Genomic DNA, 24,097 nt, shown 5'->3' with positions numbered 1-24,097 from the left:
CATATTGTAACAGTATTCTTATTTAATATTTCTTTGGTAATTTTCTAAAATTAAATATTTTTGTATATTCCATTGTGTTTTATTTTTTATTCTTATTACGATTTCTATGACAATTTATTGAAAAAAAAATTGTCTTTTTTTCATAAAAAAAATAATTTTGTTTTTAAATATGATTCGGTAGTGTCAACTCATGTGTTCAGCGAAAATATGAATTAGTTGAGAGACCAAGTCTCCATTATCGAATCTGTATTGCAATATATCCATCCCTTTCTCTCTCCATGAAAGAAACAAGGATAGCAATAGTATAATAGTTTTAGTATACAAGATTTGAAATCCACAGTTTTAAATAGTCCGTCAAATCGAAGTATAATTTAAAAAAAACCCAAAAACAGTGGTAACTAAAAGTACCCGACGAGGATGGGATTCGAACCCACGCGTGCAGAGCACATTGGATTAGCAGTCCAACGCCTTAACCTCTCGGCCACCTCGTCTTATTGCTAACGCATAAAAGTTTTGTCTTACAGTAGGTTCCCACTGTTGAAATACTTGTACAAAAGTAACTCAACTCTCTTACTGTCAACATAAATATTCGATTTTTAACATATTTTTAATTATCCGTGTTGTTTTCAATTATAGATGTCCGATCACCTTGATGTTTTTGTTTGCGTTTGCCCTCTTAAAAAAAACCATCTACACACCTAATAGCCATTGAAAAACCATGATTTATTTTTGGACTGCGATGGAATTATTTCTGTATACAGGTCATATGTTCTTACGTTGAAGGAAAACATCGTGATGCAACCTGCACATATCAATGAAGTTGGCCCAGTGGCAAGCGTGATTGTGCCAAGTCACCTGCCTAGTCACTCCTGACTTAGGTTAGGTTAGTAGTTGAATTGACATTGCATTTGTACAAGAGTTTCGGCTTTTGGCAGTGGAAATGACATACTCTACCTTCCATGCACTACAACTGTTTCCACTGTGCTTATTTGCGTTCTTTCGCTCCTGCATCGTGGAAACACACCTTTAGTTGACTGTTATAAACTCATTAGACCGCTTCAATAGATTCAATGAATTAGCTGCTCCAGTGAACTGCAAAGGTCCGTCGCTGCAAATTTAAATATTGTTTTTAAGATTATTGGCTCGCGCCGGACGCATCGCACGCATACCCCGCAACGGATTTTTGTTTGCTTTTTATGAATTTACATAACGCTGCGTCCATTATCCGCGCCGAACGCATCAAATGACGGCATTTATCAAGAGACCATCCGTTGCGGGCCGTGTGTGCGGTGCGTCCGGCGCGGGCCATAACTGTCGATAGTTGATAGAAAAACTGTATATCATTCTCTCTTATACAGGTGGACGGCGCACACCGGGCAATATTTCGGCGTTTATAGACATTTTCGTCTGTTATTTTTTAGTGTCTTTTTTTTCTTGAATATTTCTTGTATGACTTAATATCTTACGTAAAATTTAATGCATAATATGCGTGAAGCTCTTTTAGAATTATTTGTCTGAAAATTTGTATGGGGACGAAATTAAAATCGAAGATAACTCAAGTATCTCCCAATTGCCCAATGTTGAAGCTTCTACCACTTATAAAGAAAATTTTGGCACGGCACATAACACAGGCATTGGTGTGAATATCTTAACTTTTTAAATCTAAACTGATTCTATGTCAATTGAATTATTCCCAACACGTAGACTAGATGTTAAGAAATCTCTAAATTCAGAAGTTACCCTGAAGCGATTCCCGTTTCAAAAGGTCTCTACCCTGGGGACTAATGCGCGACAAATCGATTGAAAGGTAAACTGAATTCGAGTTCGGTAAATTGAGTGAAATCTTCTAATAACTCGAATGAATACGAAGTAAACAGAATGGAAGGCAGGAAGTCAAGTATTATAAAACTAGTGGTTACCCGCGATTCCGTCCATGCAGAATTAAAAAAATAATTAGTAGTAAAATTTCAGTGAGATCCATGCAGCCGTACTGGAGATATCTTTTAACAAACATCCATGATCCATCCATCCTAAAATACGCGTTTATAATATTAGTATGATTATTGGTCAAACTATTCAGTAAATATTCTGGTTAAAATATTTGAGATAAATGTGTAAGGCAATAAGTAGACAGATGTCTTGACAGATGTTGAATAACGGCGGGACGCGGTTGGAAATTTATTGCCGCCATTACATACCCATGTGCCGCCATTTTGAATCAACTGTTTTGTCGAAAAGTTAACTAAAAAACATAGAGAAATGATGCTATAAAATTTAATACAATCAAATAAGCTAAAATCTCGCTACTGAGCTTTGACAGATGAAATACTACGACAACATAAAGTGACACTAAATCTGCGTACAGTATAATGAGTTTCCGTGTTTGAGGTTAATTTTAGTCCACTTTCCCTTCCCACCCTTTTCTTATAACAAAAGGATAGCCAGGGTATGTGGATGAGTAGAGGACGCGGACGGACACGTTTGTCTCCTACCGTGTTAATTAAATATAGGCAAGGCAACTGCAAATGCAGATGTTCATGGGCAACTGGCAATTTGCTCGTTTACCAACATTTACTGCAAAAAAGTATCGACATGAGTACCATGTTGTGTAAACTCACATTTAATTTGGTCAATCTCTTCTCTTGTTGACATAATGGCGGACGGCGGCGCGTAATGGCCGTCATAATGTCAACTGGAGCAGCCATTTGACATCGCGAAGAGTAAATAGTTTCCGCGTTCAACTCAACATAGACATAGAATTCATTTGTGTAATGGCTTGTGTATAACAACGAGCTTCCACTGTTGAATATTCGTAAACTAACCCTGACTAAACAAGCTTTTGAAAGATAATATGGGCGGGTATATTTTTGGTAGAGTTTCTGCAGTGTAGACCCACGTTTAATATGAGATATGAGGGATTTAATATTATAGGTTGTCCTCGCGACTTCGTCCGCGCGGGATTAGAAATAAAACGTAATTATTAACTTATGTGTTCTTATCTATAAAATCCTTAGGCGTATTTTTGGTGCCGTGTGCGAAGACAACCAATGGCGAAGCCGGTACAACCAAGAGCTCTATGACTTGTACCAGGAGCTGCACGTGGCGGGACACATCAAATTGAACAGGCTTAGATGGGCCGGCCACGTGGAGCGAATGGATGAAGCCAGAGTCCCTAAGAGTGTTATGGCGAGTAATCCCGAAGGTCGTCGAAGTCGAGGGAGACCAACGCTCCGATGGATAGACGGCGTTAATAAGGACGGAGAGAAAAGTGGGCATAGCAATCTGGAAGTCCGTGGCCAGAGATAGACCGAGGTGGGAAAAGTTGCTGGACCAAGCCAGGCCCACAGAGGGCTGTAGAGCTAGAAGAAGAAGAAAAAGAAGAAGTTCTTATCTATGCTCTACATTTATGCTGAATTTCAGCGAGATACATGAAGCTGTTCTAGAGACACTTTCGACAAACATCCATCTATACATCTAAATATTCGCATTTATAATATTAGTATGTTATTTTTAAAACAAAGAGTTGTTACAAAAATGTCATCAAACATACAATACTAAACGAACTATATAACCTAAAATACATGAATGTATAATGTCAAATTACATTTTGTAAAGCAAATGTCTCGGAGATTTTCCGCGGCGTCGCATTTATAAAATGTTAGCTATGAAAAGTTTCCTTTATTTACAGAGATTTGTGTGATAAAAATGAATTTCTGTCTGTCGTTTTTGTTTCTTTAAGCACAACAAAGATTGAAAGAGACAAAACATAACCTATAAGAACTGTCAAGTTTTAATATTTATTCAAAACTCAGACAAAAGTATTAACATATCATATCTTACTATTATAATATTATATAATAAATGCGAATGTTTAGATGGATGTTTGTTTGTATCTCTAGATAGGCTGAACGGATCCCGATGAAATTCGGCATACATATAGAACATAGTCTGGAATAACATATAGGATAGTAATCATATTTTTTTTAGTTCCACGCAGACGGAATCGCGGATCACCGCTAGTATAAAACTTTATTCCACAGAGGCCGAACAAAAACAAAGTATTCCAAGTTTGTATAAAGAATATTCGAGAAATATATGCTTAAAGATGGTGAAATCAAATTATCGTACAGAGTTCTCTCTCCAGAGACATCGTCTGATTAACGACTTCGAAAACCTCTGATCTGACGATAAATTGTCTACTCACTATTGAACAAAACACGAAGATTTTTTAGGATTTACTTTATATTTTGAACTAGCTGTCGCCCGCGACTCCGTCCGCGAGTAATTAAAAAAAAACCATTGGTCGCAGCGTAATGTCATATAGCCTAAAGCCTTCCTCTATATTTATAGAATGTATCTATCTATCCTCTATATTTATAGTTGGATAGTCCATTTGGACTACTAAAAAAAAAAGATTTTTTTAAATCAGTAAAGTAGTTCCTGAGATTAGCGCGTTTAAACAAACTGTTCCGCTTTATAATATGAGTCGCGGGCGTTACCTAGTACAATATAAATGTGATTTTATTTGCAACAATCAACGCAGTATCGGCAATGTTTGCGAAGATAAAAGCAAACGGGGAATATTTACTTCCAGTCCGGAAGCGAACCAGTCACACGGAATAGTTAAATGTTTTATTAGATTCCTATAACTTAGTTCTTTGTCCTTAGTTCAATGGATTGTTTTACCATGTAACACTGAAAATGTTTAATATAATTTATACACAGAACACACGCGGCATAGCAGACAGACAGACAAATATTTAATTTTATCTGCAAAGCACTTTATGTGTATAAAATACAACAAATTTTATTACAATTTTACATACAGACATTCCAACTTTTTTTAATAATTGTTTTTTGATAATTGTTTTTTTTTGATCATTGTTGCACGCGGCTACGTTCGCGCAGAATTAAATAAAACTTAATTAGTAAGTTCTTACAAACTATCTTCTACATCCATCCATCGAGATCCGTTGAACCGTTCTAGAGATACCTTGTAACAAACATACATCCAAACATTCGCATTTAAATATTAGTAAGATGTATAAATATAGTGAACTAACCCATAGTAAGTACCATCGTAGAAATATCTATTAATATTATAAATGTGATTTGGATGGATGGATGGATGTTTGTTACAAGGTCTCATTAAGTTTTTTCTTAATGCCTTGTGGATGGAGTCGCAATAGCTAGTGACTTCTTATAAGGAAAGGATGGGAAGTGGAAGCTGACTTTCCGGATGAGAGGATGCATGAAAAATATTTTCTTTCTGTGCAGCCTCTCCGTCGATTAAAGGTAGGAAACGCACATGCAATTGCGTATATCTATGGGCAACGGTCACTTCGCTATTTCAGCGATTTTAGGTGATCGCACGCTCGTTTGCCTTATGATATAGAAAAGAACTCTATAAATTCGAATTTACTTCTAAACTAATATATTGAAAAAGCTTACTCTCACATCAAAATCCTTTCAAAGTACATATACGAGCAATTTGGTACCTTTTTGGTTCAAAACTTATTTAGATATTAGACTTATGGATTGGTCCCTTGACGTAAAGCCTTTGCAAAGGGTTCACTCGACCCATTTCAATAACCAGCCAGCATGTGCGGAATTTTAAGTTTTTAATCAAATGTAAACATACGTGGGTCGAATTACAAGTTCAAATAAACTCAATGGACGGAAATGGATACTAAAAATGTATTTTTTATTGTATTTCACACGAAGGTAGAACAGTGAATCACTTCTGTCATAGCATAATAGAACTTTTTTTTATATAATATAATTTGGCAAACGAGCAGCGGGAACACCGAGGTTTTCAATGACGCTCATGGACATCAGCAATACCAGAGGAACCGCATATAGCTTGAAAGTTATTTTATATACCAAAGAAGTCACTTCAGTGTACATTTGTGTGAATACATTTTGTCATCCCTTACATATTCATTATTAAAATAGAGATAACAATAATGAATAAATTAAAAGGAAATAACCTTACTTCTTACTAATATTATAAATATGAATGTTCGGGTGGATGGATGTTTGTTAGAAGGTATCTCCAGAACGGCCGCATGGAACTCGCTGTCTGGCACAGATGTAGAACATAGTCTACAAGAGCACATAGGCTACTTTTCAAGTTATTCTCTGCGTGGACATAGTCGCAGGCGATAGCTTGTTAACCAAGTCTCACACTAGTCAAATTTATGGTGACAAATTTCTCAATGTAACAACTATATTTGTCACCCACTACTTTATTATGTAAGGTTATTTGCAATTCGAAATATTGCAAAATATCAGACTTTGACGTTGCAATTTGTCGATATGTGAAAATCTGAATTCAAATAAAAAACCCATAACAATCCATATTTAATTGACAGTTTGACTACGTATATATATTGTTTCATATAAAACAAATAAATCTGAATTAAGCAAAGTATGTAAATTGTACAAAAGTTGAAACGAGTCAGAAAGTTTGTTAAGCCGCAATGGGTTCCCAAAGGACAGATTTATCATGGATAACAATACGTAACGAATAACATTTGAATTGTTAATGTACTTCTTTTTGTTCTCAAAATTTATGAAAAGTATCGCTGTCAAATTTTAAATCCGCTACGAAGAGATTTTTTTTTGGTTTAATATTATAATGTTACTGTCACTTTTCATCTTCGAAATCGTACTAATATTATAAATACTACTTTTATATCATAAGATGGCAAACGAGCAAGCGGCCACCTGAAATCGCTGAAATAGCGAAGTCACCGTTGCCCATATACATACGCAATTGCATATGCGTTACCTACATTTAATCGACGTAGGAGAGGATGCACAGAAAGAAAATATTGTCCCTTTCCATGCATCCTCTCATCCGGAAAGTCCACTTCTTCTTCCCATCCTTTCCTTCTAAGAAAAAGGGTGGGAAGGGAAAGAGGACTAAATTAGGCCTCCGGGACGCACACTCATCAGACGAAACGCGGAATTGCTTCCACTTCACGCCTGTCTTCTGTGTGGTCGTGGTATTTCACCGGGCGAACCGGGCCGATTCGTGCGAAGATGTTAAAGCGGGCTCTACCACTGTTAAATATATAAATACTAAGATTTATAAAAATAGCTTGTAATATGTAAGATAATTTATATTTGTAATATATTGCATGTATATAAGAATGGGTAATAACAGTACATAATGCCTCACCCACGTGGCCTACTTCGCAGACAATATATCACACTCTAATTAATCGCAATTTATCGCGTATAATATGTTACACCAGCACACTAAGTTTGTTTGCGTTAGTTTATTAAGTAAGTTACACACATTCACTTATAACTGCTGCTGTGGAGCGTCGGTGGCTCAGTCGTCAAACACTTGACATGCAATATGCAGGTCCTGGGTTCGAATCCCGCCATATACCAAAGTGTTTTTCGATTTCGGATTTACATATGTACATTTATCCGACGTTCTTACGGTGAAGGAAAACATCGTGATGCAACCTGCACATATCTGAGAAGTAATTCAAAGATCAACCAACCCGCACTTGGCCAGCGTGGTTGACTATGGCCTAATCACCTTTAACTTAGGGTAGGCTCCGAGCCCCTGGGTGGAGACGTATAGTGAGCTGATGATTTATAACTGCACAGTTGAACTGTACAGTTAAATCGTATACATAGGCAAAAGTGAGAACTGTTGGCTTTGTATGTATTCGCATCGTTATCGTCAATTATGTCAAAACTAGTTGTCTTGCGACTCCACGTTGACACATAAAAACTTAATTAGTAGCCTAATGTTCTATGTTCTATATCTACGTCAAATTTCGGTAAGATCTATACTTTCAAACAAATGTCCATATTAGTAAGATTTATAGTGTACTTTACGCCCGATAAATAAATAAATAAAATGAAATAAATACATAAATTTGGGTGCAGTATAAATTTATAGACAAATTTTGTCAATAATGATCCGATGGCGCTTGTCAAAAATATTCGTGCTAGACGCATTGTACAGTTTTACTGGCAGGTAAAAGTTTACACGTAAGTTTTACCTGTACAGTTCAAACCGAACGTGTGTAGCGTGCATTATAATGATGGATCATTTCACATTTTATATAATAATGCAGATAATTTAATTTATGCTTTTTGTTTAAAAATAATTCTGTATATCTAAGATTATGTTACGTCAAGATCTAAACAGGAGGCTAAAATTATTTATGGAGACATAATGATTGACATTGATGACATGACATGATTTACGTAGTAATTTGGAAATTAACAAAGACTTTTCAGTACAAATAAACACACATTACATTTTTTTAATAATCTCTACGAGATCGCAGTTGCGGCCGCTATTTAATATTACTAATATTATGAATGCAAAAATGTAGATGGATGAATGTATAGTTCTCTTCTTGGAGATATCTCCGAAACGACTGCAGGGATCTTGATGAAATTTTGCACAGATGTAGAACATAATCTGAAAGAACACATAGGCTACTCATTAAGTTTTTATTAATAAAGCGCGGAATCTCAGGCGACGGTTAGTGTTCATATAAAAGCAAAATTAAAAAAAATCTTGTTAATTACTCTCATACAATATTAAAGTGTAATTAATTTGAGTTGACAATTTCTCGAGAGTCGTTAGATTGTCATTAATTAATCTGATCTTCTGCACGTCGGCAGATCGTGAGATTGTACTAATTAACCTTTTATCTTGATTAACACCATTCAAACTTGTTTCTCTTAAACTCTATGTAACTGGCATGTAATAAAAGAAAAGTAAAATGGCAGTTTTTTTTTAAATAATTTATTATTATAGAACACAAAGTGTTATGTTTAAGGACAGAGACTATCAATTTTTCGGTCTTGGGTTCCTCTTTTAAGGTGGTTAACATTTTAGATTCGTAATTTCTCAATGAAGGTTGGAATAACGAACCCAAGCAATCGACGGGTTGCATCCGGACCGAACCTCTTTTGTCCGGAACAAACCGGACTTGACCGGATAAGTATGCTTCAATGCTTGTGCTTTGATTTGGCGAAATTGTTAAATTCCGTTATCAAATATTTGCTTTAAATTGTATTTTATCTATGATTATTCCTATAGGCTTTATTTTAGAGTTGGTTTTTTTAAATTGAATACAATTTTTATTTAAAATTAGCTTTTACCAGCGACTTCGACCCCACAGAAAAAAAAGCTTAATAAGTGACGTATGTGTTCTTCCAGATTATGCATCCATCCACTATTAAAAATTCGCATTTATAATATTAGATAGATTGTTTAAAGTAACTTTGATAATGCGTAAATTTCTTTTGTGAATTTACGTAATCTAAACAAAAAAAAGCAGACCCTTATCAAAAGAAATTTTCACGAAACGCCGAGCAACCGTCATAATGTGAAATGTGGGAATTACTTTATCATTTATATTGTGCTGAAAACAAAACATATTCGTGAAGAGATAATGTACTTTTGTACTAATTCATGAAACTGAGCTATGATTGTTTCTGTAGTCTTATCCACAATAACATTACAGTAAAATATGGACTAGGTTTATTATTTTTGGATATTCCACTCGATAAAGTCTCAAGAAGACTTTACAATATTAATAACTAGTTGTCGCCCGCGACTATGTCCTGTATGTAGAAGTGGAAGTGGACTTTCCGGATGAGAGGATGCATGGAAAGGGAAGATATTTTCTTTCTGTGCATCCTCTCCTCCGTCGATTAAAGGTAGGCAACGCATATGCAATTGCGTATGTCTATGGGCAACGGTCACTTCGCTATTTCAGCGATCTCAGGTGGCCGCTTGCTCGTTTACCACCTTTTGATATAAAAAAAAAATTCCGCGCAGAATTAAAAAAATATATTAGTCTATGTCTTTTTAGACTACATTCTACATCTTTGCCAAATTTCACAAAGATCCGTTGTGCCGTTTCGGAGATACCAACAAACAAACATCCATTTATCTAAACTTTCGCATTTATAATATAATATTAAGTAAGATTTGACTATTGTGGATCAATAATTCATCTTTCGTCTAATCTGTATAGATCGGTCGTCTTTTATTCGATCGTCTTTTTTCTCATTTTCCTCCCTTTGTATTCTGTTTAAGTATTCAGTACTTGTACTAATTTCTAATCGTTGGTTTCCGAGACGATAATTTCTGTATAAAACTGAGATGACATGTTTTAAACTGGGATATTGATCTCAGAAACTCACTAAAGCTTTAAATATTAGTATTTGCTATAATATGTGCTTTCTGCTGTTCGCTCTCTCGCTTATCGTGAGAAAGCGCTTGTGAAAACATTCAAAAAGTTTGTCAAACAATTTGCTTGTTGCTTTACGTCTTGTAAACAAGTTTCAAACTGAGAAGTTTACGCAGAAGTGATCTCGCGAATTGCTTACTTCAAGAATACTTCCTTGTAAACATTAAACTCAACAAATTGCATTGTTTCAAAGATATTATGTTATAATTTTAAAATATGCAAGAATTCATAGCCAACCTTAACTATTTACCATATGTTTCAGATACCAAAATCTCTGTATAAAACATATCGTCATCCCTATCATTATCTTTGACAAAACAGAGATAGCAATATATTTTAAACAAAGGTTTTGGTTTTAGAAACCCACAGATTATATATAACACTCTATAGAAGAATACGAAGCAAATAGCATCTTATTAAAATCATTGAGGCCTCTTGTCTGATAAAAATACTAATTTCATCATCAGCTCTTTATACGTCCCCACCGACGGGCTCTGAACCTACAAGTAAGGGGTGACTAGGCCATAGTCAACCACGCTAGCCTATTGCGGGTTGACTTCACAAACATCTTTGAATTTCATATATGTGCAGGTAGCATCACGATGTTTTCCTTCACCGTAAGAACGTCGGATAAATGTACACATTGGTACATGGCGGGATTCAAACCCAGGACCTACAGATTACAAATCAATAGCTTTAACCTCTGAGCCACCTACGCTCAGTCCTAATCATCATCATCATCATCAGCTCACTATACGTCCCCACCGAGGGGCTCGGAGCCTACCCTAAGTTAAGGATGATTAGGCCATAGTCAACCACGCTGGCCAAGTGCGGGTTGGTTGACTTCACACATATCTTTGAATTACTTCTCAGATATGTGCAGGTTGCATCACGATGTTTTCCTTCACCGTAAGAACGTCGGATAAATGTACATATGTAAATCGGAAATCGAAAAACACATTGGTACATGGCGGGATTCGAACCCAGGACCTGCAGATTGCAAGTCAAGTGCTTGACCACTGAGCCACCGACGCTCCTAATCCTAATACGAGTATTTAATTTGTCTCAATAGAAACTGCACTACTGAAATTCCTGTTCCAAGGGAAATGTTATTGATTTTACTCTATATCTATAAACGTAAGCTGTATCTTCGTAACATCTTCCACCTGTCGCTTCGAGAATAGTTAATCTTAGACTTTCAAAGTTAATTCGCGTCAACACCAAGTTTCAATTAGATTGCGCAAACTTACATCGCGTGAGATTAGACTCGTGATAGGATTTGTTATTACTATAATACTATACAACCGTACTCAGGCGCATAATAATTTTTCTCGTAAATAACAAAAATGTATGTTGTTTTTAGAAGAAACTAGCTATCGCCCGCGACTCCGTCCGCGTGGATATATAAAAAATAATTAGTGTAGCCCACCCATCCATCCATCCACATCACATCTAAACATTCGCATTTATAATATTAGTAAGTTAAAAAAGCAGCTCTTAAAGGCATAAATTCGAAAAAAAATTGAATAAATAGTATCCTATATCAGTCTCCTGGCTCTAAGCTACCTCCTCACCAATTTTCAGGCATATCCGTAAAGCCGTTCTTGAGTTATAAATAGGGTAACTAACATGACTTTTTTTATTTATACAGATGACGTCAGTAATAACCTTGTGTACAAAAATATTGTCATCTCTGTTTTTTCAAAGAGAATAAAGAGAGATGTTAATGAATCATGGATACAAATTTCAATTGTCTCTTTTAATAGAGTTCCATTTTGAAATTTATTGTCATCATTTTGTCAGTGGCCAGTTACTCATTCATTTTTTTTCAAAAATGTGAATTAAAGAGAAAAAATCACAGGTTTTTTATTCATTTTTATATTCTTTTTTTCAATTGTAACCTGCCAGTATAAGTATGCTCTGCGTAACAATGGAAGGATTAAAAAGTACGTTACTTTTGGAGTCCCCTCAAAACAAATGCGGAAACGTCGACCTATTCAAGTGTCTGAAATACAGATTATATAAAGACAGAGATAAGATTGACTCTAAATTGAAGTAGTAAAAACTCAGACTAAAGTAGAAGAGTTTAATTTAGTTTTAGAATGAATTGTACTAGAAATTGTAATCGCTTACTTAAACATTCATAGACTGGGAATAAGAAATTTCAAGTTTATTTATAATAGATTAGGAAATCGTTTAATAAAACCACTACTAATCTATTCAAAATAGCCAGTCCAGGTACTTATTTTGACATTAATCTATAATAATTAAATTTTATATCATTTCGATAGTAATTAGTCAGAGGTAGAATAGAATATAATAAATTGAATATTCAGTCATTTTTAAATACATAGGAAAGTAAGTTGTACCTTTCATAATGGAACTCTACTATTGAACAGTGGTAGAGCCCGCTTTAACATCTTCGCACGAATTGTCCCGGCTCGCCCGGTGAAATATCACGACCACACAGAAGACAGGCGTCAAGCGGATGCAATTCCGCGTTTCGTCTGATGAGTGTGCGTCCCGGAGGCCTAATTTAGTCCTCTTTCCCTTCCCATCCTTTTCCTTATAAGGAAAGTATGGGAAGTGGCAGTGGACTTTCCGGATGAGAGGATGCATGGGAAGGGACAATATTTTCTTTCTGTTCATCCTCTCCTCCGTCGATTAAAGGTAAGCAACGCATACGCAATTACGTATGTCTATGGGCAACGGTCACTTGGCTATTTCAGCGATTTCAGGTGGCCGCTCGTTTGTTTGCCACCTTATCATATAAAAAAAAAGAATAAGCACTTTTATTCTTTCTTTAGTTCAATCATCAAAAGTTTTTCACAATTTCCGTTCTTACAATGGCAGCACTAAGCAAACTTTTTGACGGACCGTAGCATTTTCTTTTGTACACGAAATCCCGAGATAAACTTGATTCGGGCCATTAAACATATCATAGACGATATGAAAAAGACATGGACCATTAAGTGGAAAGGTTGACATACCTTTTATAGTTGTAATTGTTGGAAAGTTTATTGTTAGTACAAATTTTGGTAGACGAAATACGAAATGGATAATCCACTTCTATTGTAAACTTTAATGAAAGCAATAATAATTTTAACTTAACCTTTACATGGTTCCATAATCGTCACTTGTCTAGGTGACTACGGCGGTCAAAAGGTTAATCACTTAAGCGTCCACAAGTCACTTGAGGTTTGAAGTTGGCTGTATGAGTTACAGAAAATTTAAATAATAATAAATATCATTCCAATTTATTTAACCAGTCCAAATGATCTGATGTAGTTATCAGACGTCAACAGTACGCCGCCAGCTTGCTCTATCAGGATCTTTGCATTTAGTCTCGAGTCTAATCAGTTTTATATACCATACATTAAAACATAAAACACTTTCATGCATTTAGTTACGTTAAAAGCACCCTGTAACAGTCAGCTGGCGCACCTGCGTTCTAAAAATAAACGACAACAAATAAAAAAGTTTAAGCCTTTGTTTGAGTATCGATTTTACTTGTCTAGACCTGGCTACTTGTATAATAAACTAGCTTTCGCCCGCGACTCCGTCCACGTGGCTATACAAAAAAACTTAATAAGTGTAGCCTATGTGTTCTTTCAGACTATGTTCTATACGTATCCCAACTTTAATCGAGATCCGTTCAGCTGTTTTAGAGATATGTTCAAACACCCATCCATCCATCCACATCACATACGTCTAAACATTCGCATTTATATTATTATTAAGTTAAATAAGAAGCAGCTCTTCAAGACATAAATTCTATCCTATATCCGTCTCCTGGCTCTAAGCTACCTCCTCACCAATTTTCAGCCATATCGGTAAAGCCGTTCGTGAGTTATAAATAGTGTAACTAACACGACTTTCTTTTATAAAGAAATCTTTTTAATACGCCTTCACAAATTAACTACTTAAGTCAGACTTAAGTGAATTCTATAAAAGTTAAGTTGAACACCTGTTGTTCGACGCAATTTATGTATAACTTGTTCGCATCGTCCAATTTCAAACTACAACAAAAGTTTAAGCCGTAACAGATTGTTGCTTCGCTTTTGTTGCTTTTGTAATTATAGAGCTTATCTGAAAAGCTGAAAAACTCACTGAAATACTTCGAACGAACTGCTTTTATTACCTTTACCGTTGTCTCTGTTTTATCAATTGAAAATGTAAGAGATGACAATATCAAAGAGAAAGTTCATCTGTCCCTGTGATGCGAGAGCGTTTACGGTTTCACACAGGCAGAATTGATGAATCTACTGAAGGAGATGCACAGAATGGGACTATGTCTCTTCCTCTTTTCAACCTTTCGTTACAAGAAAAAGGTTGGGAAGGGAAAGAAGACTAAAATAAGTCTTCTGGCACGCTCATCAGACTGCAGGCGAAATTGCTTTCGATTGACGAATTCTTCTGTGTGGTCGTGATTGGCAAAGATTGAATGCCCATTCGTACAACAGCTGGCGTCAACCACTGTTAAATTAGAGAAGTTAGATATTTATTCTTTTAATTTAATCCACAGTTAATGTAATGCAGAGTAATAAAGAAGAAAAATCCCTCCAATTCCTACAACATTTAATATTGAACATGCAATTAATTAGTTAATAAGAAACGTCAACTGAGAAATTTCATTAGTTACCGTACGCCGGCAACGCTTAATTACAACTTTAACAAAGTTAGTTAGAACTTGAAGACATTTATGATGTTATTTCTGGTTAACTTTAAAAAAAACAGAAGAACAAAATTATATAAAACTAGCTGTCGCCCGCGACTCCGTTGGGCGCGGAGCTAAAAAAAAACTTAATAAAAGCCTATGTGTTCTTCCAGACTGTTCTACATGTTTGCCAAATTAAGCTGGTTCCTTTCAGCCGTTCTGTAGATAACTTAACAAACATCCATCCATCTATCCATCCATACAAATATTCGCATTTATAGTATTAGTAAGATTAGTAAGAAGTATTCGAATCACGTTTCTGTAAAGATTTTCTTCAACCCAATTACAGTTTCAAATATACGTTTTCCGCACAATCTTCACTTCACTACGAGAATACTAAATCTTGTTCGACGTTTCTGTTCACGTACAACTTAATAGCATAAAATTATGATACATGTTTAACCGTTGGTTTCTGAGACCAAAATATCCGTATAAAACATATCGTCATCCCTCTCATTATCTTTGACGAAATTGTGATAACAATATATTTTAAACGGTCAGTTTGATCTTAGAAACCCACTGTTAATTATTGCTTGATTTGAACAAACTTGGACTTCATAGAATTTCTCTTAACAACGAGGAGTAGGCGGAGACCACTGACTTCCATTTAGCGTAATCCTGACACACCTCTCAATATTTTTTATAAAGAAAGAAAGCCAAGGAGTGACGGGAACTTCATTATTATCGATAACTATGGACATATACAACACTATAGAAACTGCAGATGTGTTGCCAGCCTTTTAGAAATATGCTCGATTCTTGAAGGACCTCCTAATGGTCCTGATATGGTTAGGTTACATTAAGGCTTATTATCATTGTTTTGTTGGTATGAAATTTTATTTGTAATGGTTTTAAATTTATTATTCTAGCGACATCTCTTACTAATATTAGCGGTAAATAATAATAATTTTATATTTAATTGCCTATTTAATTAAAGAGTGTCGGTGGCTCAGTGGTCAAGCACTTGACTCGAATCTGCAGGTCCTGGGTTCGAATCCCGCCATGTACCAATGTGTTTTTAGATTTCCGATTTACATATGTACATTTATCCGACGTTCTTACAGTGAAGGAAAACATCGTGATGCAACCTGCACATATCTGAGAAGTAATTCAAAGATATGTGTGAAGTCAACCAACCCGCACTTGGCCAGCGTGGTTGACTATGGCCTAATTACCCTTAACTTAGGGTAGGCTCCGAACCCCTCGGTGGGGACGTATAGTGAGCTGATGATGATGATTTAATTGCCCACAAATTATGTATGAAATCGAAAACTTTAAAATAATTAATTGACCAATGCAAAAACCTCATATTAAGCCCCAAGACACCTAAGATCGGCTTCTACTGTGGTAAATGCTACCAAAAATATAGTCATCCCTTTCATTTTGTTTGAAAAGAACATGAGATTATATATTTTTATTTAGTTACTTCGATAGAGGAAACCTTAAAGAAACTGTCAAGGGAATTCATACTTTACGAAATATCCAATAAGCAACAATTGTAACCGATTAGAAAGTTTTCTAGAATTATTTGAACTTGTAATGGACGTACAAGGAAAAGCCATTAGTACTTCAAATCTCAGCGTTACTAAGAATAAAGATATTTTACGAGTAATTTTATATAAAAACTGTTAAGATAATTTTTAAACGGATAAAAGCAGTTTTTCATATCATTTAAATCTTTGGCGACTTATTTTCTAAGATATATTTTATAGCGTATACATAGTGTAGCATTTGTTGCGTTATATTTGGCTCGTTTACGTACCGACACATGCTACCGGTCCAAAGGTCTAACATCGACTGACGCCTACTCTCTCCGACATGTACTTTGACGTGTACGCACAAGACAAACAACACTACATTTATGCAAACACTGCACATAGCCTAAGTTAAAATCATATTGTAATATGCTGTCGCCCTATACTTAAAAAATTCTTATGAGAAATTTACATTTCGTTAATCATTTTAATATGTTTAAAAGTCTTGTTCCGTTCTTTATATATAAACACATTCAATGCCACTTAAATCATAATAAGTGAACTCTCGCCGATAGCATTGAACGTGTTAAATAAATTCGCGAATGCATAAATCAGCATTTGAAGTACTGCATTTCGTGCTCTGTTCAGTCAGCTTGAATGACATCTCGACATCACGTTGACGTTTTAATAAACCCGCCAGTCGGGAGTCGTGACACTTCTGGGGGTCTAGCATGAATATTCGAGAGCATTTCGTAAGCTTGGCCACAATATTTGTATTATAATTTGTGCAAGCACCTACCAGATATACACCAACAAACCAAATACAAATTTTGTCCATGTTACGAATACGTTCTCGCAACTATCACGCTAATATTCGTGATAGACTCTCTGATAGATCTGTTAGTCATGATAATTGTCTAATACATCCACAATAAGGTTTAAAATATAATCCCTAATAAATTACGCAATGACATTAATATTAAGTAATTTGCATCGCTAAGTTACAAAAGGACCGGTACATATAGATCTTGCCATTAAGTTAAAAGTTAAACAAATATTTTTAAACAGAAGAATCGCCAGGAATACATAAATTCCTTACCTCTGTATACCTTTTCCCGCCAAAACCACGTTCCCTTTCCATATTACCGTAATACGAAGGGGAAGTTAATTAGTTTCAGGTCTTTGACATAAATGTCTTTGTGAAAACACCAATACTAACAGAGTCACTTAACGCTACTTTGATGTCTCTAGTTAAGTGTTAATGTATTCTGTTTGCTCACTGAAGAAACTTAAGTCGTAATAAACAATTCATACAAAATATTAGCTCAACTGAGAATAACGTCTGTCACTAATCTGTAAGAACAATGACGTCAATACCACGTGTGAATTCATTAATTAATGATGATTTAAAATCACCATTTAAAACATTATTATCTCTGTTTTGTCAAAGCTAATGACGGAGATGACGATATGTTTTACAGAAATGGTTTCAGAAACCCACGATTTTTTATTCATTTATTTATTAACTCTTAATACTATCATAATACATAAAAAAGACAATTAACTAATTTACAAAGCAAGGGCGGCCTTATCGCTACAAGCGATCTCTTCCAGGCAACCCAGTGGGACAGGAAAGAATAACATAGATAGAGGGTTATATAACATATAAATAACAGGATATGTCAAGAATAAATAAATATATATATATATATTAGTTATCAAAGTATTGTAATGGTAACCGACTGATTTTTGACTTTTTTCATTTGATTGATTCGTATTCGTCATCGAGCTTATAAAAGCTGGGATCTACAATGAAAATTTACGAGAAAGTATTCTAAAACAAACAAAAATTTTTAAAAGTATAAGATTTTTTGTCATATACGGCCCGGCCCGTAGGTGGCACTTTAAAAATCAAACATATTTTGTCGACAACTCTATGAACAAACACTTTCTTGAAAGTTTACGTGCTTTACAAGTTAATTCATTACGTTGACGAAAAATTCCTTGTAACTTTGAATTTTAACAAGAAAGAAATAGTCTAAGAGTACCATGTTACCACAAGTTCGCTTATACCGAGTCTGCAATCCTAGTCTAGTCTGCAGTTCGAGCTGCAGATTACATCAAAGCCTTGCACGGAGCGAGTCGACGTCCAATAATTCAAGATACGTATTTACTACTCGATGTAAGATTAGTTTGCTTCGCTACGAAATTGTTGAACGAGATTGATTCCTAGATTTCGTTTCCACTATTGTGTCGTGTAAACGTAAGTTTCCAATGTCGATATACTTGTATAAAAACATGTTGAACCTTTAACTCTCTTAGGATAATGGCGATTTTTTTACCCCATTTCTTTACTATAACTTAACTCTCTACGTTAGTCACTTCCGCGTTTTCTTACAAAAGTAGTAACGTTTCTATTTACGATTTTTTGTACTTTTTTATAATGCCTAATGAGAAGGGGAAGTGGATTTTATTGAGGAGAAGAATATACGAAGAGGAAATATTCTCTTTCTGTGCGTCCCCTCTTCTATCGATTGAAGGACTGCAACGAATCTGCAATTGTGAATGTCTATGGGAAGTTGTCGCATCGTTGTTTCGACGAATTCAGGTGGCTGCTTGTTCGTTTACCATCTTAAAATGTAATAAAAGTATCAACAAAAAAAATTATTTGTTAAATTTAATTTCTTGTTAGAAAATTTTAACTAAGAAAATAAATTGATATTGAATAATCAAGTTTAATGTTATTTAAATAAAAACCAATCTAATAAGAAATCTTTCTTACTTTTTAACGTTTTTACTTAAGCTTTAAAAGTGTTAACTTTCAAATTGAGTTCTACTGATTTACATACTGAAGGAAAATTCTAAGTGCAAGCTAAGTTAAAATAACTTAGAAGTTTATTAAAGTAGACTCAGAAGCGTCTTTGTCGTGTTAAGTCAGTTTGCAACTGTAACACTACTCAGTAAGCAATCGATAAACTTAAGTAAAGTTACTTAACTTTACTTAAAACCCTTTTTTATTACTTCAAAAAATACGATTAGACGCTATTTAGTTAAATACGTCTTTTATCCCTTTGACCGCTTATAGTAAATCTTACTAATGTTACTAATATTATAAATGCGAATTTTGAACAGATCAATGTTTGAAGATATCTCCAAAACGCCTGCATGGATCTCTAAAATTTGGCATAAATAAAGAACATCGTCTAGAAGAACACATAGCCTACTAATTAAGTCTTTTTCCAATTCCGCGCGGACATCATCGCGGGCGGCAGCTAGCAATCAATAAATGCTATAATTTTTAAAGTAATCTAGATAAAATTTGGAGTTAAAATAGAATATTTTTTTTTTATTCTGTTTGGACGGAGTCGCATGCAAGAACTTTTGATTGTATAAAAAAGTCCTATATTGTATTAGATCTGTTGTGATTGTGTGGTGACATGACCTTGTACTTTAGTATTTCTCGATAGTCTGCAAGCGCTCTTAACCCAGATACATTTCAAAGGCGAACTGATTATAAGTTTCCGGACGCGTACATTGCTATTTCGCAGTTATATATTCATTTTAATGAATCGCTTTGATATTATGATTTAAATTTATAATTATGTCAATTAACTCGTTATAATATGAATTAAAATGTTCATTAGTCGTGTATTTATTTCAGGATGAAAATTATATTTTTATGTAAATTGTGAAATTGATTTCAATTATTTACTTACAAAGAAAACTGACTAATAAGTAGCCTATGTGTTCTTCAAGACTATGTTCTACATTTATGCCAAATTTGAGCGAAATTCGTGTAGCCGTTCTGGAGATACCTTCTTATAAACATCCATCAATCCATCTCAATTTTCGCTTTTATAATATTAGTAAGATGTAAGATTTAAGACTGAAAACAAAAACGTATTATAATGTCTTATTAAAAAACGATATATTTAGTTCTTATAAAGTAAGGCAAAGTTTCATATTTTCTTAGAAATTTTTACATTAAAAAAAAAAAAAACAAAAAAAAAAATCATATATTTTGACTGGAAATGTTTTCATTAATTATGATTCTCTTCAGTTACATTTTTCTTATCTTCCACATAACTGTGTGCGACGAATCCGTAATACAGCCACACTGAAAACAGTTTTAGTATTAATTAGCATTTAATTATTTGATTATTATATTTATCCAACGTTCGTACGGTGAAGGAAAACATCGTAAGCAACCTACATATATCTGAGAACTCAAAGATATTTATAAAGTCAACATATACAGGGCCAGTGTGGTTGACTATGGCCCTCCGAACCCCTCAGTGGGTACGTATAATTATATTAGACCGTACATAACTTCATAAATACATCGGTGTTTTCAATCCACCCACTCCGAAAATGTAAATAAAAAAATGAATTCCAGTATAACCGGCCTATAACAGACTAATTTACCCAAAGGACCTAGTTCTCTTTAAAAACATATAAGCTATTTGGAGATACAAAACCACACAAGACTCATAATATTATACAAGAACTGATAGTAATACTTACAAGTGAAGAACAACACCATTAGTATGAAAACCAAGGAGGCTGATATCCAATCCATAGAGCTGAATAAACATGTATCCTCCATTATGCAAACTATCGCCAGTCCACCGAGAATAGAATATCCAAAAGCTACATTCAAAAATGTACCCCAAACGAATGTTAAAAGTAATGATTCATTGTCCTGGAATGACAGCATTATTTTTAAAATTAGTTCTTAATTAAAGTCCTAGAGTGGCGGCTAATGACAGATCTACGTAGCGTGGGCAAGCTTCTCGCAAGATGGACTGATGACCTGGTCAAAGTTTCGGGAGCGTCCTGGATGCAGTTAGCACAAGACAGGTCATCAGGGCGATCTTTGGGAGAGGCCTATGCCCAGCATTGAGCGACTTATGGCTGACAAGAGAAGAATTATTTTTTTTAGTATTGATTTATGACATCCTCTTATCACACTTCAAAATTAGTTAAATCGTTTAGGCAGGTCACAATGAAATGTACATACAAAAAAATCGTTATTGTGAATTTATAATTCGAATTCCTAAGAACAAATAAAATCAAAAATACTGGTATATTAACGTGTAATTTAAAAATAATTATTACCCAAAATGTTGCAATAAGCAATATGACACCCAAAAATATGTAAACAAAAAATATCAAAGTAAAGCCATAAGTGATTGATGTATCCAGATTCGTTAGAACGTGGTTTGCACCTGTTGATCCTGAAATCAAAATATTACTATCTTACTAATATTATAAATGCGAATGTTTAGATGGATGGATATTTGTTTGAAGGTATGTCCAGAACGGCTTAACAGATCTCGATAAAAATTGGTATGGATGTAGAACATAGTCTGAAAGAACACATAGGCAATTAAGTTTTTATTTTAAATTCCGCATGAACCGAATCGGCAGCTAGTTTAATAGTAAAAAGTAATCACTTAAGTCATCATCAGCTCACTATACGTCCCCACCGAGGGGCTCGGTGTCTACCTTAAGTTAGGGGTGACTAGGCCATAGACAACCACGCTGACCAAGTGCGGGTTGGTTGACTTCACATATGTATGTATATCTTTGAATTTCTTCTCAGATATATGTGCAGGTTGCATCGCGATGTTTTCCTTCACCGTAAGAATGTCGGATAAATTTACATTTGTAAATCGGAAATCGAAAAACACATTAGTACTTGGCGGGATTCGAACCCAGGACCTGCAGATTATAAGTCAAGTTCTTGACCCCTGAGCCACCGACGCACTTCACAAGTAACTACATTAGAAAGTAAAGAATAAATTTGTCATACGAAGTAATTCTGTGAAATTCTTCGCTTGAGTATAATCCATGTTCGTTTGTATTTCTATAATAGATAATCCTAATACTCCAGTTACCTGAAAAGAAGACACACGCAGAGACATTTAATAATTACTTAAGAAAACGCACTAACCCTTGGCATAGAGTAGTGATTCCCAAAGCGGTTTCGGACCCCCTAAATTACTTTGGGAACCACTACTGACACAGAAGGTCTACGGAATATCGGCAAAAGTATACGATAGCGAAAGATTAATTTTTTAGATTCATAGAAGAAAAAATGTTGCAAAAGTGGGTTCTTCGGAACCAGTAACATTTTGTAAGGCGTGTATGAATATAAAAAGTTTGGGAATCTCTGGCTTAGAATTTCTATATTTCAATTTTTAAATCTACACAAAGGAACAATAAAATAAAGTACAGAAAACTATTCACTAACAATACTTTGAATGCTTATAAAAAGCAATCCAAGTTGTAATGAAATAAAACCACAATAATTTCCAAAAAACGGTACAGTCTCACACATAATAAATTTTTCTTTGTATTATTTATATATTAAATTTATCAAATAATTAAAAATTACAATATAAATTTGACAGAACTACAATATGATTTTGACATTTGACAAAAGTGATAAACAAATGTTTACTTTTAATTTCCATTAACGTCTTAAGAAATATCGACGTTATGCCAGCAGATTCCAATTATTTTTTTATTTTTTAAATATTAAACAAACTTCCTAAACCAATTATATTTAACTAACTTATTTAAACGTCAAAAGCTAAACATTAAAAGCATGTCACAAGTCATATGGCGGATTCAAACCCAAGACAGATTTTGGTACATACCTTTAACCTTTGTTCTATTGGCGACAAAGACATTAGACTCGTAATGGAATATGCTACGTATAAATCATATTCTCGCTACTGAAAGGTGAACAGTTGGTTTGTTCATTTGTTATACCGCCAAGATGTCAGTCACGCTAGACAAGTACTGCGGAGTGTATCCGTGTGACGTCTTGACATTTCAATTCGTCACGTAAACATGCTACTCTGAGATTTAACAGTTAGATTTCCAAGTTTACAGTAGCATTAGTTCTAAAATTAACCAACTGTAAATCGGGCAATAATTTAATTGTCCTCAAGAATAGAATTAAAATTTTATTGCATTAAGTTAATTTATTTTTAAATAAAAAATACAATGACAACTAGAAGCATAAAATATACTATGTTTTGTTACACACATATGTTATGAACCCTAATAAATGAATTACAAGGTACAGTATCCTCTCGGGAAGAGGGCTGACACATTTCCAATCCGGGTCACGTCCTTTGTACGTTTACGTTCAGGGAAATAATCAGAAAGTGTCACGCGTCACGCATCACGACTAATGTCACATTGATATTTAATTTACGTTCAAATTTTTTAATGTTAAGACCGACGAATATTACTTGCTTACTTATTTTTGAAACCGTGTATACAAATTTCTTGACCATTATATACATTTGTGAAGCTGACTGTACTAAACATGTTATCTCTCTCACTCTTTTTGAAAATAAACAGAGATAGCAATATATTTTTGTACAGATGTTTCATTAGTATTATAAAAACTATCTCGCTTGTTGTTGATCATAATTATATTAAACTGTCTTCTTTCCCGCGACTTCGTTCGCGCGGAATTAAGAAAACTACTTAGTAAATAGCCTATAAGTTCTTCCAGACTATGTTTAATATGGCATGCCATATGTCAGCGATGTCCGGTTAGCTGTTCTGGACAATAACATCCATCCATCTAAACATTCGCGTTTATAATATTAAAATAAGATAGTAACATTTCAATGTGC

The 24,097-nt window shown here is 34.6% G+C and overlaps 1 protein-coding gene and 1 non-coding gene across 2 annotated transcripts; both read right to left on the bottom strand.

Annotated features, from left to right (window-relative positions):
• Positions 1-409: 409 nt before the first annotated feature.
• On the bottom strand, positions 410-491 carry TRNAS-GCU (transfer RNA serine (anticodon GCU)). Its single transcript has one exon. It is a non-coding gene; the product is annotated as a tRNA-Ser (tRNA).
• A 19,945-nt stretch (positions 492-20,436) lies between these two features.
• LOC106116271 (uncharacterized) lies at positions 20,437-22,797 on the bottom strand. Its single transcript, XM_013310029.1, has 5 exons — positions 22,693-22,797; positions 22,252-22,336; positions 21,555-21,673; positions 20,961-21,138; positions 20,437-20,553 (listed from the first exon to the last, which is right to left on the bottom strand). Exons 1-5 carry the CDS (start codon positions 22,777-22,779, stop codon positions 20,477-20,479), a joined length of 546 nt encoding a protein of 181 aa, XP_013165483.1. The 5' UTR covers positions 22,780-22,797; the 3' UTR covers positions 20,437-20,476.
• Between the last annotated feature and the right edge of the window lie 1,300 nt (positions 22,798-24,097).

This window comes from Papilio xuthus, unplaced genomic scaffold, assembly GCF_000836235.2.
Source record: "Papilio xuthus unplaced genomic scaffold, Pxut_1.1 DF827756.1, whole genome shotgun sequence".
Classification (NCBI taxonomy): Eukaryota; Metazoa; Arthropoda; class Insecta; order Lepidoptera; family Papilionidae; genus Papilio; species Papilio xuthus.
The sequence above is the reverse complement of the archived record's forward strand: the minus strand, read 5'-3'. Positions and strand labels throughout refer to the sequence as shown.